This window comes from Erpetoichthys calabaricus, chromosome 2 (genome assembly GCF_900747795.2).
Source record: "Erpetoichthys calabaricus chromosome 2, fErpCal1.3, whole genome shotgun sequence".
Taxonomy (NCBI): domain Eukaryota; kingdom Metazoa; phylum Chordata; class Cladistia; order Polypteriformes; family Polypteridae; genus Erpetoichthys; species Erpetoichthys calabaricus.
The window spans coordinates 86518155-86541677 of record NC_041395.2 but is presented as its reverse complement, the minus strand read 5'-3'; the positions used below and the strand labels follow the sequence as shown (position 1 = coordinate 86541677).

The window sequence follows — 23523 nt, the reverse complement described above, 5'->3', positions numbered from 1 at the left end:
TGACACATGACATTAAACTTGACAAATAATGCAAAGGATACATTACTATAGTTTGTTTCATTTGAGTTTTGTTCAGTTCAATATGGAAGCACATATCAGTTGGCAAACCAGTCACACTCTTGTTGAATTGGACGAGAAAAGCTACAATGTTTAATATGAAATAGTTAAACTGTGTTGAATTAATTTTATTTTCATGTCAAAAAATGAGTCAGTGACATACCCAGATCAGAAGAGATCATGATGACTCAACATACAGATGACATGGAAATTCTTTACAAATCTAGACAAACCAGGATTATCACTAAAAGACTGTAAGAAGCAATCAATGCCTTACTAACTTGGTTCCAGACTTGATGCATTGTGATCATTTCAGACAAAAATCCTACTGATCAAAAGACTACACTCTTCAAAAGGTAAAGACACCATATTCAATAAGAGCATCCTCTTGTTGAACTCAATGAAATACCTTGTTGTAATATTGAACCCAACACATCAGGTCCAAGATTGCTAAAGTCAAAAAGAGCTGCAATGAAATTGTCCCCAACAGCAGAAGTTCAAAATGCATCAAACATATGCAGCAAACACCCACATCTAAGCTCTCCAAAGAATACAGAACAAAACATTAAAACTTGCTCTAGTTTATAGTCAGTATTCAGATCCACAGAGACACTACATCACCTACCATGATACAAATAATCCATGAAAAAGCAGTCAAGATCTTCTACCAGTTGGAGAATCACCCACAAGAGGACATCAGAAATATTGTGAACTATGAAAGATTAGATTAGATTAGATGAACTATATTAATCCCAAGGGGAAATTCAGATGCATACAGCAGCAAAAACAAACAAAAAAAAACAGGATTTGTCTGCCAGGACAAATAATTCAATCAATCGATCAATCAACCAATCAATCAATAATGTATATTGTGCAGAAACAGCAAACTGAATATAAAATTGCAAAATGAACTTAAATGAGTATCAGAATTTAGTTTGTGGTGTCGAGAGGAAGCATTAAATTGCCTGATAGCAGCTGGCAGAAAAGATCACCCAAGGCACTTCTTAGCACACTATCATGGAATGAGCCTGTGGGCAAAAGTGACCCAAGAGAGCACCTCCTGGAGGGAATGAAGGGAATTCATTAGGCATCCAATTTTGCCATCATCCTGTTTTCCACAAGAGCTTCCAGTGTGTCCAGGGTTTGCCCTGTGATGGAGCAGGCTTTCTTGATAAGTTTGTTTGGGCATTGTGCATTTTTTGAGCTCAATTGCTTCCCCAGGAGACTGCAGCATAGAACACCACACTGGCTACTACTGACTGATAAAACATTTCCAGCATCTCACTGCGTACATCAACAGAGTATCCTCAAGGAGTACAGTTTGCTCTGTCCCTTCATGTACAGTGCCACTGTATTGTCAGAATATTCTAGTTTGCTGTTCATATAAACCCCCCAGGTACTTGTAGCGCTGCACCACTTCCACATCCTCCTCCTTATTGGTGACTGGTCTCGGAAGCTCTTTGCTTCACTGGATGTCTGCCACTAGCTCTTTTGTCTTGCTGATGCTGAGTGCTGGTGGTTTTCCCTTTATCATAAGACAAAGTCCTCCACAAGTTTTCTGTACTCTGACTTGACTCCATTATTAACGCAGCCTATAATGAACGAGACAGCTGAAAATATTTGTAGGTGGCAAGCACTGGAATTATATTGGCAGTCAAGTGAAAGTGAAATGAAGGGATGCACTTCAGAAAACACAAGAGCCACCAAGCCTCCATGGACATTTAAACACTCAGCACAGCTGTAAGCAAAATCTGAAGCAGCATTAACACACTGCACTATTGAGATCTTATTCAAAGTGATGAAGGAGTGAGAGATGCTAAGCCACAGGTTGGGTCAGAGAGAGATGAATGGAACTGAGTTAGCAGTCATGCGGCAAACACCCACCCAAAGTGAAAGTTTGCACACTGTGGGTCTGGTAAAAAGTTGGTGCGATCTACAGTCTTTAGTTATGGTATACTTTGTGGGCAAACAAAAACACCAAAGCCCATTTAGTTAGGGTGTTCTCTGTGGCCTTAGCAAAGGAGAGGTGTTAGTTTAGACTGTAAACAGTCCAATGAAGTATTTATTCTGTAATCAATTTAAATTGCACTGTTCTGATTTCTTATTTGAGATTGGCCAACAGAAAACCTGTTGATAAAGTCTATGTCCTCTGTGCCCTTCTACTCACAGGGAAGGTTGCTAAAATAAGATTATAATTGTACTTTCACTTTATGGTATAACATATGTTTATGTATTTTACTGTTGTTTTTGCTGTTTCTGACTTGCTATGTGTTATATTTTGATGTATTTTCTTTTTATAATTATATACTATCTCTTTAAATTTACTTACGCTCCATGTTCTTTATGGGTGGTGCCCCAGGAGGCGGGGCCACCATGATATCAACATATCTGTGTCTTCCCTCAAATTATTTAGATCAAAGCAGAGGAGAGTCCAGACATGACACATTGAAGTCTGTTGGAGTTTTTATTTACTTTGCTCTAATTATTGGATTCTGTTACTGCATTTTCATATTAGGACTTGTTTGCCTTTGGCTTGCCTTTTGGCAACTCCTTTGTACCGATTTTCTGCTCTTGTGAACCTTTGAATTTTTGAGATTCTGAAAATAGACCCTTTTCTTTGTTGCTTTTCTGTGCACAAGCCAAAGATTCTGGTCATCCTTCACTTGAGGGGCTTTTCATATTCATGACAGTCACTATCATTGTACAATACCTATTAGGCTAAAGGGTTAAATAAAGAGCTACCTTTTTTGTAAATTGGTGCAGCCTGTTGAAACATTTTTATGTTTTTATGATGTTACCATAATCGAATGCCCCCCTTGTTGTTCTGAAATTGTCAGACCAATATTTGTATCCAGCCCATCTACATTTCATTCCCACCAGTTCTGCTCTCTCCAACAGTGTTCTACATATGATAGATCCAGCACTGGTGAATCTTCTCAAAGCAGGGCAGGATTAACCATATGGGCAATTGTGTGAGTACCTTAGGCATCTGCAGCAAAATCGTAAACAGGCATCTTGAAGGCGGTGTGAAGCTCCTCATGTGCATTCACTGGCAGGATCAAAAATAAAAAACTCCTCCCAATGCTCTCATAACATGTCTCAGTCACATCAGTTTATTAAAATATATTATGATGCCTTAAGGATGGTTCACATTACACAATAATTTCAGATTTCATTGGTGCAAGTCATTTTAAATCGCATATGATCACCAGTCTTTGCACAACAGTTTGCTCAAATATTTGCAAGCTACTCTCCACTCTTGTCCCATTCCCCTGTTGGTCTTCGCCTGTTTGCTCACATACACATTTTTTGTTGAAAAAAATAGTGAAAATGTTGTTTGTTTTGTTCTTTTTTCCACTTAAACTTGCTCCAAATTTACAGACGATCCTTCACAGCCATCTACTACTGAAATATATAGTGCAGTCCAGTTGGTCCAGTTATTGACTCCATTGGTGTTTATTAATTAGAAAATACAAATGTGGTTAATTTCACCCCATTTTTCACTAAATAAACTCGTTTAGACAACATTAAAAAGCTCAGAGATATGAGCATTTGTTATTAATGAAAAGTTAACAAATTTTACTTTGAAAGCTATCTGAGTAAAATTGTATACGGCATTTTTATGCACTAATTGAACGCGCAGCATTGATAGTTGGTTTTTGTTCTTGGCTAATTGCAAAGAGGTGTTCTAATTTATTTTTGTTCAATGCTTTTCTTTATTGGTATTTTTATGAAGATCTGATCTGAAAGATTATTAAACGAATACTCATGTCATTATCAGGTAAATATTATACAGTACTGTGCAAATGTTTTAGCAGGTGTGAAAAAATGCTGTAAACAAAGAATGCTTTCAAAAATGGAAGTGTTAATCACTTATTTTCATCAATCAACAAAATGCAGTGAATGAACAAAAGAGAAATCTAAATCAAATCAATATTTGGTGTGACCACCCTTTGCCTTCAAAACAGCATCAATTCTTCTAGGTACACTTGCACACAGTTTTTGAAGGAACTCGGCTGGTAGGTTGTTCCAAACATCTTGGAGAACTAACCACAGATCTTCTGTGGATGTAGGCTTCCTCACATCCTTCTGTCTCTTCATGTAATCCCAGACACACTCGATGATGTTGAGATCAGGGCTCTGTGGGGGCCATACCATCACTTTTAGGAATTCTTGTTGTTCTTTATGCTGAAGATAGTTCTTAATGACTTTGGCTGTATGTTTGGGGTCGTTGTCCTGCTGCAGAATAAATTTGGGGCCAATCATACGCCTCCCTGATGGTATTGCATGATGGATAAGTATCTGCATGTATTTCTCAGCATTGAGAACACCATTAATCCTGACCAAATCTCCAACTCCATTTGCAGAAATGCAGCCCCAAACGTTCAAGGAACCTCCACCATGCTTCACTGTTGCCTTCAGACTCTCATTATTGTACCGCTGTCTAGCCCTTCGACGAACAAACTGCCTTCTGCTACAGCTAAATATTTCAAATTTTGACTCATCAGTCCAGAGCACCTGCTGACATTTTTCTGCACCCCAGTTCCTATATTTTCGTGCATACTTGAGTCGCTTGGCCTTGTTTCCACGTCGGAGATATGGCTTTTTGGCTGCAACTCTTCCATGAAGACCACTTCTGGCCAAACTTCTCCGGACAGTAGATGGGTATACCTGGGTCCCACTGGTTTCTGCCAGTTCTGAGTTGATGGCACTGCTGGACATCTTCCAATTTTGAAGGGTAATAAGCTTGATGTGTCTTTCATCTGCTGCACTAAGTTTCCTTGGCCGACCACTGCGTCTACGATCCTCAACGTTGCCCGTTTCTTTGTGCTTCTTCAAAAGAGCTTGAACAGCACATCTTGAAACCCCAGTCTGCTTTGAAATCTTTGTCTGGGAGAGACCTTGCTGATGCAGTAGAACTACCTTGTGTCTTGTTGTTGTGCTCAATCTTGCCATGACATGAAACTGTCTTCCACAACCTCACCTTGGTAGCAGAGTTTGACTGTTCCTCACCCACTTTTAAGCCTCCTTCACAGCTGTTTCTGTTTCAATTAATGACTGTGTTTCGACCTACGTGTGACATTGATGATCATTAGCACCTGTTTGGTATAATTGGTTGATCAGACACCTGAGTATAATCCTACAAAATCCCTGACTTTGTGCAAGTGTACCTATAAGAATTGATGCTGGTTTGAAGGCAGAAGGTAGGAACACCAAATATTGATTTGACTTAGATTTTTCTTTTGTTCGCTCACTTTGCATTTTGTAAATTGATAACAATAAACAATCATTATTTATATTTCTGAAAGCATTCTTTGTTTACAGCATTTTTTCACACCTGCCTAAAACTTTTGCACAGTACTGTATTTGAAAGCCTGCTTTTCCCAATTTATTATATATACTATATTTCCATCAGATGATGTTATACTTTGAAACGTACCTTTGAAACTTACTTGGCTATCTACAAAGATTGGCAAATGCTGGAAAAAAACTTATAAAAAAAACATGGTGACACACGTTTTACATAAGATCTGGTAAAGAAACCTAATAAATAATGAACGGCATTGACTTCAAAAGTATGAGGGGCCAAACAGGCCATAAGTCATATATTTCTGTGTGTAATCTATTTGTTTACGTGTGAACACTATTGGTTTATGAATATTTACTATCGGTTTGCGTGCATACTTCATTGGTTTGCGTGTGTACAATACTGGTTTCATTCATATGAACTATATTGGTTCGTGTCTATATATTATCGGTTTGTGCATGAACTATATCCGTTTGTACGTGCATACCACTGGTTTGCATATGAACTATATTTATTTGCGTGTGTGTATCACTGGTTCCAGTACGTTTGTTATTGGTTTGTGTATGAATTAATTAATTATAATAATAATGAAGTGTATTGGTTTACGCTTGCATGTTATCGGTTTGCGTATGAACAATATTGGGTTGCGTTCTGTGTCGGTCTAACAATGGATTTGCGTATGCACTATATTGGTTTCATGCACATCTTATACTGGTTTGATGTGGGTAACCTGTCGATTTTGCGCTTGAACTCTATTGGTTGTATGCGTGTACTATATCGGTTTCGCGTATGAAACATATTGGTTATGCGTTCGCACCCAATCACAACTCTGTGTATGAACTATATCGGTTCTGCGTGCAACTATATTGGTTGTTCACGTGATCTTCAGCGGAAAGATGGCAAGTGGCAAGAAACAGGAACACAAGGGCTGCAGAGTCATGGAGTGTAAAGAGAAGTGTCTAGGAGACACATTTGTGTTTAAACTGCACCATATATGTTTTCTGCACAATACGTTTGTGAAAGGACTTGGTGGTTATTATTACTATTTAACAGAATCTACCCTTGAGTCTGTAATGAACACAAGGCTGAAGTTAGCTACATATTCGGCCGTCTTATTATTCGGTCCCCTCTACATGCTTGCTTGCAACCCGCAGCTGTACTTTCACACAGCGTTTGCAAAGCAGTTACATATTCTAAAGGCAAAATATTCAACATTTACGATTGACGTCTTTATGCAACATAACATTTAGTTACTTCTAGTTAGATTTATTATGCCCGGCGACCCCACACCATGCTGCACAGACAAGTGAAGTGACTTGCTCATGGTCACACAATGTCAGTCTCAGGACTTGAACCCACAAACAAAGGGTTGAAAGTGCAAAGCCCTAAGCGCAATGTTTGCACATCTACAATGTGTATATTAATTGACTAAATGTGTCAATTCTTTGAAAAGCTAAACATTTAACAGTTAGGACCTGCATGGGTCAGTTACATCACATTGGGCCACCTTACCTTTCACAGTTTTGTGACAAGGAAGATGCGTTTTTTAAGATGCAGCAGAGTTTTGCTCTGCCCAGTGCGAGTACTGGGGTGAAACTGACAAAGTATTCCCACTCCAATATCAGATAAATGGGATTTACTGCGATATTTAATGGGCACTGTAAAGTGTTAAATCATGTTGGACCACCTTGATTTTCATAGTTTTGTGACATTGGCATAATATAAACTTGTCCAGGACAGATTCCTTTGTTAAATTAGAGTTTAACATTTTTGACCTGTGCAGGACCAAAATGTGGAATATTTATTTTTTCAAATAATGGATCAGTTTGTAATGATGCCGATTAATGTACACACTGTAGAATATTTTGCATTGCTGTTATAATAGAATAATAAGCTGGTTTGCAAAAGCTGTGTGAATAAGTAGCTGACTGCAAGTATATACCGGGAGTAGCAAGGAGTGAATAAAATGCCAGCCAAATGGGTACCTAACTTCAGCCCTGTGATCATTTCAGAATTAAGGGAAAATACTGGTAAAAATAATTACCAAAAAGCCCTTTCACAAACATATAGTGACGTGCAAAAATATTCAATCACTTTAAAAGTCATCCTAATTTTCTGCATGACAAAAGATTTGTCCACATATTTATCCATTTGGTATTTTTAATGTGAACTCTTGTGCTGTAACAAAACATTGTCAAACTTCAAATAAACCCTTTTCTGTACATATTTAACTAAAGAAAAACTCCAAAGTGATTGTTTGCCTAAGTATTCAAGCCCAACACATTAATACTTTGTTAAGAACCTTTTTGCTGCAGTAACAGCCTTCATTCTTTTGGGGTATGTAAATATGCCCCAGTTCTGCACATTGCTCAGGTGTGATTCTTCCCTTCTTCTTCTTGGCATGATTTCTAGGTACCGTCTATGTTGGTGGGATGGTGTCTCTGAACAGCAGTATTCAAACAGTGCCACTGATTCTCAACAGGGTTAAGATCAGGGCTTTGACTTGGCCATTCCAAAACATTCACCTATCTGTTTTTGAGCCATTCTGGTGTCACTTTGGCCTAATCCTTAGGGTCATTGTCATCTTGAAAGATGAATCTTCTCCCGAGCTTTAAATTCATAGCAGACTGGAACAAGTTCTCCTGCAATATTGTGTGGTATTTGTGCCCATCTATTGTCCCTTCAACTCTGACAAAATTTTCAGTCCCAGCACATGAAACACATCCCCAGAGCAAGATGCTGCCACGACTATATTCCACTGTAGGTCTGGTGTTTCTTGTGGCATGGGTTTGTTTTATGCCACACATTCTGTACCTCTTTGAAGTCTGAGCAAAAAGTTCTGTTTTGGTTTCATCTGACCATAAAACCTTCTCCCCACATCTTAACTGGGAAACGCCGTATGACCTTTTATGTGGACCATCTTAAGGAATGGCTTCTTTCTTGCCACTCTCCTGTAGAGGCCTGTTTAATGAAGAGCTCTTGAAATTGTGGACCCCTGCACCTTCACTCCAGTTTCAGCCAAAAAGCATTGCAAACATCTGAAAGTGACGGTTGGATTTCTAGTCTCCCCTCCCACCAGTTGATGTCTGACTCTGATGTTCAGTTTTGAGGGATGGCCTGTTCTAGTAAGAGTCTGGGTGCTGTGATGAACCTTCCACTTTCTGATGATGGATCCAGCAGTGCACAATGGGACATTCAAACTCTGATATTTTTATAGTCATTTCCTGTTACCTTGTGCATTTCAATAACTTTGTTTCTCACATCAGCAGAATGCGCCTCTCTCTTCATTTTTTCAGTGACTGTCCAGCAAAGACTACGGCCCCTACGAAGGGGGCTTTTTATATCCAGAGAGAAAGAAAGAACTCACAAGTAGCACCTCATTATATTTAATTATGACTGTCAAATGACTTCCACCTTTGTAATTAATTTGTCATTGGTGTAAACCTGGAGCTTCCAAAGCACAGAGGTTTAAATACTTATGTAAACACTAACTTTGGAGATTTTCTTCCTCAATTAAATGTCTACATAAAATGGTTTATTTTGACTTTGGAAATGTTTTGCTACAGCATAAGAAAAAATGCTGAATGAATAAATATGAGTGGCGCAGTGGGTAGCACTGCTGCCTCACAGTATGGAGACCCGGGTTCACTTCCCGGGTCCTCCCTGCGTGGAGTTTGCATGTTATCTGCGTGGGTTTCCTCTGGGTACTCCGCACAGGATAAATGAGCGAATTTTGTTTGCAAGGATATTGGGCTTTTCAACAGGGCTGCATTCATCTTGAGCAGTACTTGGACACGGCAGCCAAAATTTGGAAGTCTGAGGTTTAAAGAGAGTCTGCCCCAATCCGACTACTGTATCGCGGCACGTGGTAGAAAATGCCAAAAACTGAGAAAGGATATTGTATGTGACATGCTAGAGACCGTCAATAATTATGGGTGTGCTGTAACAACTGATATTTGGACCGAAAACACTGAGAAACCCTCTTTCATATCTGTTACAATCCATTACATTAATGAGAGCTACAGTCTTGTGTCAAAGGGTGCTTTTTGCGACTCCGTTTGAAGCCAGCATGATTTAAATGGGTGTTTGCGTTTTACTGTTTGAGTTTTTGGAATTGACGGGTAACTGACCAAGGCTCAAGCACGATCAATGCTTTGCGCGGCTACACCAGATTAAACTGTAGTGGCCACACTCTTAATACGATTCTCCCAGTAGCCACTCAAACAGCCTGTGGAGAGAAGATATAGTGCTGATTCAGTGTTGCAGGAATTTGACTATTGACCACATCAACTAAAACATACTCTTTTCTGAAACCATTCAATGATGCGACAACTGATTTAGAATCAGATGTTACGATATCCGAAAAAACTTGTCACCAAACTGTTCAGCACCAACTCTTATCCATCCATCCATCCATCTTCAAACCCGCTGAATCCAAACACAGGGTCACGGGGGTCTGCTGGAGCCAATCCCAGCCAACACAAGGCAGGAACCAATCCCGGGCAGGGTGCCAACCCACCGCAGAACACTTATCCACATACTGTACTCTAAAATAAGGTGACCAGATTTTTTTGGGCCAATCCGGGGACATGGGGGTTTGGGGGTGGGGGTGGGCGTGGGGGTGGGGGAGGGGTTCGCCTAGAATCTACAGATCACGAGTAGGGACTCTAAACACTACAGCGAAAACTTATCACGTGTCACGTGATTTCTCGTCAAAGTTGCAGGATGCGGTAAAGCATAACCTCCGTCAAAACACCGCGCACGCGCGCCGAGTTCAAATTATCGTGGTGATGAGATACATTCAAAAAAGTGAACCAACTGAAACCAGGGATGAAATCTTAAACCGGGGACAAAACGGGGACATTTGTCCGAAAAAGTGGACTGTCCACGGAAAACGGGGACGGATGGTCACCATATCTACAAAGGAGCAATATTTCTGTCTTTGTATCTTTTATTTAAGAAGATCATAAAGGCGCAGGGACCAGAAGAGATTTGTAATAATCTGTAATGCAATTGCAGTAAATCAAAGAGTGCAGTGAAGTTCACTGGTCAGCTGCCTCTTTCTTTTCATTTCAGCTGGTAACTCCCTCTTTCATTTCAGAGCCTGCGAGTAGACGAGGAGATGCCTGTACGTTCAGAGTGCTTTGCTTGGTTACAGTTTGCTTGTATTGATAAGAAAAAAGTACTGTGAGAACGTGGAGAGCGTTTGTTAATCTGCAAGTAATATGACGACTAGGAAAGTTTATGTTTTAAGCAAAACTTATATTTGCGACTTGTACTTGGCAGCACCTACCTTCCGTGTCGTGTGGAATGTATAGCAATTATTAACATACCAGTAATGGCGCACAGCACGATAATGTGCAGTGAATACACTTAATGACTTAAGCATTCCTAGATTTTCAAACTCTTTCTCTGTACGTTTACCATTCGTTTGCTCTGAGGTTGATGCGCTTGCTGCTTTCTGAGCAGCTCTTCTTTTCTCCACTCACCGCTTCTTCTCTTCTTTCGTCGGCATCTCTTCGCGTTAAAACTGATTAAGGCAGTGTTTGTGTTGCAATTAGTACGTTTGCTTTAATTTTTCATCTAAACTGGCACTTAAGTCTTCAACCTGCATCAAGAATTATTCAAGATAAAAAAGAGGTAGGGGAATTGACGGCGAAAGAATGAGAACGGCGCCCGTACGCTGCCGAGAGTTGATTCTACAATAAAATAAAATAAAAATAAAAAGCGTAATAACCTTGGAGGCCAATCATTATCACAAAAGCGGATAGTAGACGTCACGTAGTATATGTGTTCCAAATTTCAGGTCAATAGTTCAAAAGGTGATTTAAAATCCTGGACAGACAAACATTAAGATATATAAAGACACCTGTATACAGATCGTACTTTATTTCAACATAGAACAGTAAACGGTTGCCTTCTTACAAAGCTTTAATAACGCATGTTACTTATACACTACTCATTTTTGTTCCTTTCTGTGAAAAAGAGGTGGGGACTTGTGCTCAGAAATTATTATTTAATTCCATTCGGAAGATATGTATTAAATAATGATGAAGCAGACTCTTCGCAAAAAATATGAAAAGGACAACTGGGACAAAGAGGGGAAACCTTCAGCGATCTCCTTATACATCAAGTTAAACAGGCTTGTCAACCACACATGACTTTTTCCTTAATGGAAGCAATGTGGATCTGCGGGAGGGAGCGGGACAAGGAGGTTAGGTGTATGCGGAAGCGAGCGGGTTTAAAAAATCAGTCTCGCGCAGACCTCTACCACAGCTTCCCCTGAATGGATAACACAAGGTCCTGTGGCTAAAAAAGTCACAAGAGTAGCCTGTCATTATAGGTCTAGAGCAAGACCCTTTTGCTTTTCTCTAGCATTGCTCTGTCCAGGAATGTAGCTCCCCACAAATTCTGACGGCACAATTTGACTGCTTCTCCTATTAGAATGGAGCAAGCTAAGTTGGTGTCAGTCTAAAGCTAAGCTCTTACGCACTTACTCGTGCACGGCGGCACAGTGAGAATGTGGTGGTGCAGACGTCCTGTGTATTCCTAACCAGTGCCCTTGTCCACTGCCATCATCTAATCACTTAGAAGTGTAACGGAGCAGCTAAGGGAGACGCCGTTAAAACTTACATGCCGTAATTGTCCATTTGCGCAAATCCGTATTTGATTAAACAAAGTCGGAAAGAGCCCTTTAAAAAATTGTACTGTTGTCTGGTACTGTCACTAGAATACTGATCTGCAAATAAGTAGCCAGCCGAATAAAGGGCTGTGAATAAGTAGCCAACTTCAGTCTCGTCACTGATCGTGTGTATGTGTTTTCCCAGAAGTGGACTGGCGCCTTGTCCGTTTTTTTTTTCCCCACGCTGTGTCCCGTGCCACCCTTGTAGATTCCGACCCACTGCCATCACCCCAATTTGGTATCCGCACTTGAATTGGATTATGCGGATCAAAGAGCGCTCACCTGTACTAAATGTATGCATTGTGGGAAGGAAAAAGCGTTTGTGCACAGTTCTGATTTTCATCTTGTAAACTATGAGAAATAATAAATGTAGTATTACTTGATGGACCTAAAAACGTGTCAAGACCAGAACGGTTACTTCTTGCAACCGTTTGCTGATATCAGAAGTAAACCAACAGTTTGAAGGTTGACCACTCAGGGACACAGGCAAAAGCCATGACGTCACACGAATGTAGTACTTGAAGGTCATCCGCCACACCCAATATTTAGTTCATTTTTGTCACCTCAACAAGGAAAGAAGTGCGGTGCTGCTGTTGAGAAACATGGAGTTGTCACTCGCTGAGTTTATTCCCGCGGGCAATTCATATCAAGCCGTTACAGCTGCTCTTGTGTTCGGAGCCGCATTTTTGTTGCTTTATGAAGTCTTTAGGCTTTGGTTTCCGAAGTATAAGAGACCTCCAGGTCCAACGGCAGTGCCTTTAATTGGAAATCTTCAGTTTTTCATAGATCCTATGAGGACATTCTTGCAGGTGAGCTACCCAACTTCCTGCTTACTGCACCTTTCAACCTGTCCTATTGTTTCTTTACCTGTTATATGGGTTTTCAGCACGCGATTTTGTTTTTCTGTAGTTAAGTGTTTCACTTTCTATTGTGTTGTAGATTTCATTTTAACCATTATTCTACACTCAATATCCCATAATGAAAAGTCTGCATGTTTATTAGAAATCAAAAATAGAAGTCTCTTCTTCATATAAGTATTCAGACCCTTAATTCCTATACTTTGTAGAAGCCCCTTTGGCAGAATTACACATTTGAGTCTTCTTGGTTAAGTCTCCAGCACCATGCTTCACCGGAGGGATGGTATTAGGCAGGTGATGAGCTGGTTTTCGCCTGACACAGTGCTTGTTGTTCTGCCCAGATAGTTAAATGTTTGTCTCATCAGACTAGAGAATCCTTAAATGCTGTTTGATAAACTTCAATTGGATTGACAAATGCTGTTTACTCAAGAATGGCTTTCATCCAACCACTCTACCATAAATGCCTAATTAATGGAGTGCTGCTGAGATGGTCGAGGTTCTGAAAGATTTTCCCATTTCAGCAAAAGACTTCTGACACCCTAAGAGAGTCACTACTGGGTTCTGGGTCACCACCCTGACCAATGCCCTTCTTTCCTATTTACTTAGTTTGGTGAGATGGTCAACTCTAAGAAGAGTCCTGGTGGTTCCAAATGTCTTCCATTTCACAATTATTGAGCACTCAAAGTATTAGAGATGATTTTCTGCCCTTTCCCTGATCTGTGCCTAAACACAGATCTGAATGCAGATGTCTACAGAGACTTTGATGGACTTCATGGCATGGTGATTGTCCTGCATGAATTGTGGACCTTATATATACTGTGTATATATATATATATATATATATATATATATATATATATATATATATATATATATATTATGGGGTGCCAAACAGGCAAATATAATGATTTTCGGAATATATAAAGTCAGTGTTCTGAATATATAACACCAAAACCTGATTATATAAAGTTATCATCGGAATATATAAAGTCATTCTTGAATATATAAAGTCAAAACCTGAACATATAAAGTCATTTACGAATATATAAAGTAATTCCTGAATATATAAAGTCAGCGTCGGAATATATAAAGTCACTCCCGAATATATAAAGTCAAAGCCTGATTATATAAAGTCATTCCTGAATATATAAAGTCATTCCTGAATATATAAAGTCAAGCATCAGAATATATAAAATAATTCCCAATTATATATAATGTCAAAGCCTGATTATATAAAGTCTCTGTCGGAATATATAAAATATTCCCAATTATATATAATGTCAAAGCCTGATTATATAAAGTCAGTGTCGGAATATATAAAGTCATTTTTGAATATATAAAGTCAGTGTTGGAATATATAAAATCATTCCTGAATATATTAAATTTCTGTGCATGTCATTTCAGTCGTACTAGTGAAAGGTAAACTTCGATAGAAGCCACTCAGAGTCGATTGGTCTTGTGAGGTTCGTCCAAAAATGTGCCCATATAAAAAGAATAAATAAAGTGTTCAAAATGCTGGGCACATACATCATTTTGAATGAATTAACTGAACAGTGGGTTTTTTAAAAAATATTTTTCTGAAGATGTTTTTGTTAACTTATTTCATTATGTTGTATTAGGAACTCATTGAGTTTACTAAAAATGTGCCTGAGTCGTTTCAATCAATATCGATATAATCGGACTTTAAATTTATATATTCAGGAATGAGGTTATATATTCCGATACTGACTTTATATATTCAGTAATGACTTTATATATTCTAACTCTGACTTTATATATTCAGGAATGACTTTATATATTCCAATGCTGACTTTATATATTCGGTAATGACTTTATATATTCTAATTCTGTCTTTATATATTCAGGAATGACTTTATATATTCTGACTCTGACATTATATATTCAAGTTTTGACTTTATATATTCAGGAATGACTTTATATATTCTGACGCTGACTTTATATTATCAGGCTTTGACTTTATATATTCGGGAGTGACTTTATATATTCCGATGCTGACTTTATATATTCAGGAATGACTTTATATATTCTGACACTAACTTTATATTTTCAGGAATGATTTTATATATTCCAACGCTGACTTTATATATTCAAGAATTATTTTATAAATTCCGATGCTGATGTAATATATTCAAGAATTACTTTATATATTCCGATGCTGACTTTATCTATTCAAGTCTTGACTTTATATATTCAGGAATGACTTTATATATTCCGACGCTGACTTTATATATTCAGGAATGATTTTATATAGTTCAACGCTGACTTTATATATTTAAGAATTAATTACTTTATATATTCCGATGCTGACTTTATATATTCAAGAATTATTTTATATATTCCGATGCTGACTTTATATATTCAAGTTTTGACTTTATATATTCAGGAATGACTTTATATATTCCGACGCTGACTTTATATATTCCGAAAATCATTGTAATTGCTTGTTTGGCACCCCATAATATATATATATATATATATATATATATATATATATATATATATATATATATATATGGTTGCAATAGTTTACTGTCAAATAAATGCAAAGAGTACACGACACGTGTTTCGCCCTCATTCTGGGCTCATCAGGTGTACACACTCCACTGCACTCCCTCTCGGGAATCGAACCTCGGACGTCAGCGTCAAAGGCGATGCCCCTAACGTTGCGCCACGGTGTGTGGTTCGTTTATTTGACAGCATGTAGATCGGGGTAATTACATTCACGGCATTCGAAGTCTGTGTCACAATCTGTTAGTGTGGGTGGTTACCTACCAGGTAACGCTTTGTGGTTGGCCAGCAATCAGGGCACCGTGGCGGATGTTAGCAGATTGCTGGCCAACCACAAAGCGTTACCTGGTAGGTAACCACCCACACTAACAGATTGTGACACAGACTTCGAATGCCGTGAATATATATATATATATATATATATATATATATATATATATATATATATATATATATATATATATATATATATATATATATGTGTGTGTGCCTTTCTAAACAATGTCCAATCAATTAATTTTGTCACAGTTTAGAATCAAGTTTGGGATACATTTTAAGAATAATTAAAGACCGGATGCACTTGACCACAATTTGTAGTGCCACAGCAAGCCATCTGAATACTTATATGAATGAGAGATTTCAGTTTTTGATTTATTGAATTTGCAAACCTATTTGAACATATGTTTTCTTTTTGTCATTATGGGTTTTTGAGTGTAGAGTAACGGGCAAAAATTTGCAAGTTTATCAATTTAAAAATCAATCTACAGCACAAAGTGCTGTAAAAATGAAGGAGTCTGAATATTTTCTGAATCCACTGTAATATCGTGAAGATGTGAAGCTTATTTTGATTGCCGACTGGCATGAGTGATTATGGTAGTGTATGAGTGTAATTGTGCTCTGCAGTGGACCAGTGCCCTGTCCATGATCAGTTCCAGCCTTACATACCATTCTGCTGGGATTTAGCTTTCCACCAGTGATTCTTTAAAAAAATGGAATAAACTGATGGGTGGATGGAACAATAAGAACTCAATGGCCCTCTTTAAATATTTTTATATTTTTGTATAGTTTACAGATAAATAGCTCGGTCTTGGATAAAGTTAACCAGCAGCTTTACAAATTCAAAGTGTTCCATGAGCAGGAGCTTCAGACGCTGAATTTCTAAACACCATTAGGGTGCTGTTTGAGAGGAGCTACCTGTTTATAGAAAAGTTCTGTTTTTTTTTCTTAACCTGGATGGCATGTTAATGAAGAGTTTCTGAGACCCAAGATTTCATGTTCTTCCACTGTGTTGTTGGTTGTTTTTTTCATGTCCCAAAGATTATCATGTTAAGTTGATTGGTGTCACACAATTGTTCTGATGTCAGTAATTGTGCCTGGTGTTTGACAGCTTCCCTTGCTTCTATTTGCATCTCAGTAGGCATTGGCTTTCTGCAACCCTGTAATGGATCAAATGAGTTAAGTAAATGTGTGGATGAGTGGATTGGATGGATGTTTCTGGCCTTTTTCCGGAATGCTCAAAAATGATCCTCTACTAAGATGTAATTGAAATATTTTTTAAGCTCCTGGCTATTTATTGTAAACGTCCATTTTTATTTCAGCTTCAGGTCTGTTTACCCCAAGTACTACCAAAACGTTTCCTGTCCCACCAGGGGTGCAAATACGTTGGACCACTGCTACACCGCACACAAAAATGAGTATCGCTCGCTCCCGCGGCCGAACCTCGGGCAGTCAGACCACTGCTCTGTGCTGCTCCATTCTGTTTACAAGCAGCAGTTGAAGCGCGCAGAGCCGGTCTTGCGAGAGGTGCACTGTTGGACCCCGGAAGCGGAGGAGAAACTTAGGGACTGCTGTGAATCTGTGGATTGGGATGTTTTCAAAGAATCCTCAGAGAATATGGACGAGTATGCCGCAGTTGTCACAGGCTTCATCGGGAAATGTGTGGATGACGGCCTACCCGCAAAGTCTGTACGCGTATTTCCCAACCAGAAGCCCTGGATGTGTGCTGAAGTACGCCGGCGGATCCGTGAGCGCAGCAGTGCGTTTGACTTTAGAGATACACAGGCATACAAAAAGAGCAGGTATGATCTCCGAAAAGCCTTTAAATACGCAAAGCGCCAGTACGCCCACAAACTGGACTCTCAGTTTAATGGCACAGCAGACGCTCGTCGGATGTGGCAGGGTATTCAGCTGATCACAGACTACAAACCCCATACACATGCGGCCACAGCTACCGCCGCTTCACTCCCGGATGAGTTGAACGTGTTTTTCTCTCGCTTTGAGCTCGCTAACACTGACAGGCCCGTGCGACCCCCCACAGCGCCGCAAGACTCCAGCCTGAGGCTCTCCGAGGATGACGTGAGACTGGGACTTTTTCCCGACTCAGCATCAGCAAAGCACCTGGCCCAGACGGAGTCTCCGGTCGCGTTTTAAAAACATGTTGCGACCAGCTAGCTGCTGTCTTTACGGATACATGTATTTTTAACAAATCTCTGAGAGTTTCATCTGTCCCCACCTCCTTCAAACACACAGCCATCATCCCTGTCCCAAAGAAAATAAAGTAGACTGTTCTAATGATTACCGCCCAGTTACTGTCCCCTTTTTCGGACAACTGTACCCACTCAGAAACATGTCCCCGTTTTGTCCCCGGTGTAAGATTTCGTCCCCGGTTTCAGTTGGTTCATTTTTTTGAATGTATCTCATCACCACGATAATTTGAACTCGGCGCGCGTGCGCGGTGTTTTGACAGAGGTTATGCTTTATCGCATCCTGCAACTTTGACGAGAAATCACGTGATAAGCTTTCGCTCTGTACTCTGTAGTGTTTAGAGTCCCCTACTCGTGATCTGTAGATTCTAGCCCTCCCCCCATGTCCCCGGATTGTCCCAAAAAATTCTGGTCACTTTAGCCCAGTAGCACTTACTCCAATAGCCATGAAGTGCTTTGAGAGGCTGGTGCTAGAACACATCAAGGACATCATCCCTGATAGTCTGGACCTCCTCCAGTTTGCCTACCGTTGCAACAGGTCCACTGAGGATACCATCTCCATAACACTTCACACCACCCTCTCTCATCTGGAGAACAAGAACTGTTATGCCAGGCTGCTGTTTGTGGACTACAGCTCTGCATTTAACGCCATCATTGCATCCCAGCTCATCGCTAAACTCCTGGATCTGGGGCTTAGCTCTTCACTGTGCAACTGGGTACTGGACTTCCTCACCGGCAGACCTCAGCAAGTGCGTATTGATGGAAAAACCTTCTCCATCATCACCATCAACACAGGCACCCAGCTTTACTCTCTCTACACCCATGACTGCGTAACTAAGTACAGCTCTAACACCATCCTCAAGTTGGCTGATGATACCACTGTAATAGGTCTGATCAGCGAGGATGAGGAGATGGCCAACAGGGAGGAGGTCAGACTCCTGGCAGAATGGTGTCAGGACAACAACCTCACCCTCAACATTAGCAAAACTAAGGAGATGATTGTGGATTTCCGTAAACAGGCAACAGAGCACAGCCCCATCTACAGGTAAGGTGAGGTGAGGCTGTGGAGCAGGTCAGCAGCTTTAGGTTCCTGTGAGTGACCCTCACTGATGATCTTAAGTGGTCAAGTCACACATAGTCAAGAAAGCCCAACAACGCCTCTGCTTCCTCAGGAGACTGAGTAAAGCCCAGATGTCCCCCACAACCCTGTGCAGATTCTACAGGTGTACTGTGGAATCCATCCTGACAGGATGCATCACATCCTGGTACAGCAACTGCTCAGTTCAGGACTGCAGAGCTCTACAGCATGTGGTGAATACAGCACAGCAGATCACGGACACACAGCTCCATGTGATCCATGACATCCACACTACACGCTGTCTCAGGAAAGTGAACCATATCAGGTGGGACCTCAGCCACCCTGCACGGTCACTTTTCACCCTCCTCCCATCTGGGAAGCGACTAAAGTCCATTCAGACTTGCACCTCCAGGTTCAGGAACAGTTTCTACCCAACTGCAATCAGACTCATGAACAATCAGTAACCTTGTGTCACCTCCACTGCTATTTGTACATATACTTCTGCCACTGTCTGTATTTATTCCAAGGATTCTGGTTTTATTTATTTACTTATTTATATTCATTTATTTGTTGTGTGTGTGTTTTTTTTTTGTTTTTTGTCTATTGTCACTGTCTGCAGGAGTATACAGAGGAAGAGGATGGCAAAGAAAAAGTGGGATAGGCAGAGAGATGCAAGCAAGCATTTCATTGTACTTGTATTTGTACACATGACAATAAAGGATTGAATTGAATTGAAAAATGCTTTATTCAACTGAAAAATTATTTTATGTTTTTATTTTGTTGTTCAGGATTGTGGGTGGAAAAAAATGACTTAGTGTAGTGTCTAAATTTTTTATCTGCTTTCTTTTTAAGAAAATTGTATCAGACTTGTAATGTGAGTGTCCTGACTATAATACTTGTTTTGTGTGTGTCAGATTTCACTTTATCATGTTTTGACATGCCTACACCACTGTTGATCTTTATTTACTTGTTTATTTTTTAGATGAAAGAGAAATATGGAGACATTTCATGTATCTTTTTAGGATGGAAACCTGTTATTATACTAAATGAGTTTGGTGTCATGAAAGATGTGTTGATACACTCTGGAGCAGAATTTGCCGGTAGACCAGAGATGGCTATTATAGAATTGATCACCCATGGTTTAGGTATGTTGAAAAATGCATGACAATTGTAGGAATGGAAATTACAAATGAATAATTGCCTTTCAGGCTGAAAAAAACTTTTTTAGTTAGCTCTTAAGCATAACATTTTTTTCAAATGATCCTGACCCAACTGCCTCCTACATTGCTTTCTATTGTTAAAGTCCTTTAATGTCATTTGTGGTCACGCAGATGAAATGAATTGAATGCTAGAGAGGTTAATAAAATAACACAAATATAAACTGGCAGGAACTCAATGATATTTCATCACTGATGTCTCTCATATTCTTGCACATCATATAGGAAGACCTTTCCTGTAACAAGGAGGCATTAATGAAAGTGAACTGGAAAGGCACTCTATGAGATAAGTGAAAAATGTCACTGGAAGGTTATGTCCTTAGACATTATGTAAAAAAACACATTCAGACCACTGTAATAATTCATTCTTTGCCCATTGTGTCCAAAATGTGTTATTTTGAAATGTGATGGTCCCAAAGGTGCTATGTTCAATTACACAGTTAGGTAGCATGTACCATACTGTATGCCTGCAGTTCTCTGCAAGAAGAAGTATGTTGGAAAATGTATGCAAAATTTAGTTTTCACCATCTTTCTGCTGTACCCTGTGTCCTATTTTACAGTGATACCTAACATTCAGTTTACTTAATAATATTCTCAAACCTGCTTAATCCAATGCAGCGTAAGAGTGGAATTGAGCCAATTCTTATGGAACTGATGCCATTGGATGCAGAGCCCCACTTTACTTTGCATTTGTATACCTCATATAGAGTCTCTAAGACAGGGGTCTCCAACTCCAGTCCTGAGGCCTCATGTATAAACGGTGTGTATGCACCAAAATGTTGTGTACGAACGTTTCCAGGTTCAAATTGCGATGTATAAAACCTGAACTTGGCATAAAGCCATGCACATTTCCATGGTAGCTCATACCCTGGTGTATGCAAGTTCTCCGCTCTGTTTTGCAGACTGGCGGCACCCAGCATCAAAGCAGTTCTACTGTTCCAGTGTGGTTTCCTTTTCTTTTTTAGATCCACATCCCTGACACAGCTTTATAAATACACTGAAATTAACCGCATATTGTTTATTAGTTTAATGAATCTGATTGTAATTAACCTGTAACAATATAATGGTCCACAGAATGGTCAAACTATTCTAAATACAATAGCTGCTTTAGCGTTGTTACTCTCACTGCACCTTCTTCTTCTTCTTTCAGCTGCTTCTGTTAGGGGTTGCCACAACAGATCATCTTTTTCCATATTACTCTCACTGCTCTTCTCTGAGTATTTATATCACTGTATCTGAGTAGGGAATCACAGCTGTACAGCAGCTGATCGGAAAGGGAATTATCAGTATTCAGTATACAGCATCAAGCACACACTGCCTCAGCAATGTTGTCTATTGAACTGCTCTCACATGGCAAACGCTTCTGAGCCTTTCCTCACGGTTCAGAAACAGTTTCATCCCAAGAACTATAAACGCACTCAATCAGTCCATCAAGTGCTCCATCAAGTGCTCGTTGTAGAACTGTTTGTACTTGTAAGTACAATTACCTCACTATAAACATGCGATACAGTCATAATATTGCACAACCTGAGCCACTTTATAAAGCACATATTTACATATGATGACGATCTCATTTTAAAGATGAAATGCAGCAAAATATGTTTATTATATTATACAGATAAAAAACCCAGCCACAGGGGATGCACAAACCAGTGTGTTTCTTCTTGCTGGTCCCAAGCCCGGATAAATGGGGAGAGTTACGTCAGGAAGGGCATCCTGTGTAAAACTTTGCCAAATCAATATGTGGACAACAATACAAATTTCCATACTGGATTGGTCGAGCCCCGGGTTGACAACGAAAATTGGGCTACTGTTGGCCGAAGAAGAAGAAGGAGAAGAAGAGGGGGGAGACGTGTCCGGAGGCAGGAGGAGAGAAGGAAGGTAAAGAGAGTGGAACTGAGGGTAGGAACTTTGAATGTTGGCAGTATGACTGGTAAGGGGAGAAAGTTAGCCAATATGATGGAGAGATGGAAGGCTGATATATTGTGCGTGCAAGAGACTAAATGGAAGGGGAGTAAGGCCAGGTGGATTGGATTCTGTTCTTCGGTTATTCTGAAGATACAGTATGTGAAGAGTGTTTTGGAAGTGAAAAGAGTGTCAGACAGAGTAATGATTATGAAGCTGGAAATTGGAGGTTTGATGATGAATGTTGTTAGTGCATATGCACCGCAAGTTGGGTGTGCAATGGATGAGAAAGAAGATTTTTGGAGTGAGTTGGATGAAGTGATGAACAGTGTACCCAAGGGACAGAAAGTGGTGATTGGAGCGGATTTCAATGGGCATGTTGGTGAAGGGAACAGTGGAGACGAGGAGGTGATGGGTAGGTATGGTGTCAAGGAGAGGAATGAAGAAGGTCAGAGGATAGTGGAATTTGCCAAAAGGATGGACATGGCTGTGGTGAATACGTATTTTAAGAAGAGGGAGGAACATAGGGTTATGTACAAGAGTGGAGGAAGATGCACACAAGTAGATTACATCCTATGCAGAAGAGATGATCTGAAGGAGATTGAAGACTGCAAAGTGGTGGCAGGGGAAAGTGTAGTTAAGCAGCATAGGATGGTGGTCTGTAGGATGATGCTGGAGATGAAGAAGAGGAAGAGAGTGAGGGTAGAGCCAAGGATCAAATGGTGGATGTTGAAAAAGGAAGACTGCAAGGTTGAGTTTAGGGAGGAGGTGAGACAGGCACTGGGTGGCAGTGAAGAGTTACCAGACAGATGAGAAACTACAGCAGATGTAGTAAGGGTGACAGCAAGAAGGGTGCTTGGCATGACATCTGGACAGAGGAAGGAGGAAAAGGAAACCTGGTGGTGGAATGAGGAAATACAGGAGAGTATACAGAGAAAGAGGATGGCAAAGAAGAAGTGGGATAGTCACAGAAATACAGAAAGTAGACAAGAGTACAAAGAGATAAGGCGCATGGTGAAGAGAGAGGTGGTGAAGGCTAAAGAAAAGGCGTATGATGAGTTGTATGAGAGGCTGGACACTAAGGAGGGAGAAAAGGACCTGTATCGATTGGCTAGACAGAGGGACCGAGTAGGGAAAGATGTGCAGCAGGTTAAGGTAATAAAGGATAAAGATGGAAACGTACTCACAAGCGAGGACAGAGTGTTGAGCAGATGGAAAGAGTACTTTGAAAGGCTTATGAATGAATAGAACGAGAGAGAGAAGAGGTTGGATGATGTGGAGACAGTGAATCAGGAAGTGCAATGGATTACCAAGGAGGAAGTAAGGACAGCTATGGAGAGGATGAAGAATGGAAAAGCCGTTGGTCCAGATGACATCCCTTTGGAAGCATGGAGGTGTTTAGGAGAG

General features: G+C 40.0%; 1 protein-coding gene and 1 long non-coding RNA gene across 2 annotated transcripts in view; one reads left to right on the top strand and one right to left on the bottom strand.

Annotated features, from left to right (window-relative positions):
• The window catches only part of LOC127526748 (uncharacterized), a 98692-nt gene that overhangs the window by 30574 nt on the left and 44595 nt on the right, over positions 1 to 23523 (bottom strand). The gene's annotated exons all lie outside the window — the stretch shown is intronic.
• Positions 12610 to 23523, top strand: part of LOC114645290 (cytochrome P450 2B4-like) — a 55465-nt gene continuing 44551 nt past the window's right edge. Inside the window, exons 1-2 of the mRNA XM_051923288.1 lie at positions 12610 to 12856; positions 19977 to 20139. Coding sequence (XP_051779248.1) covers positions 12650 to 12856; positions 19977 to 20139 — 370 coding nt within the window. The 5' untranslated portion in view covers positions 12610 to 12649. The remainder of the gene's footprint in view (positions 12857 to 19976; positions 20140 to 23523) is intronic.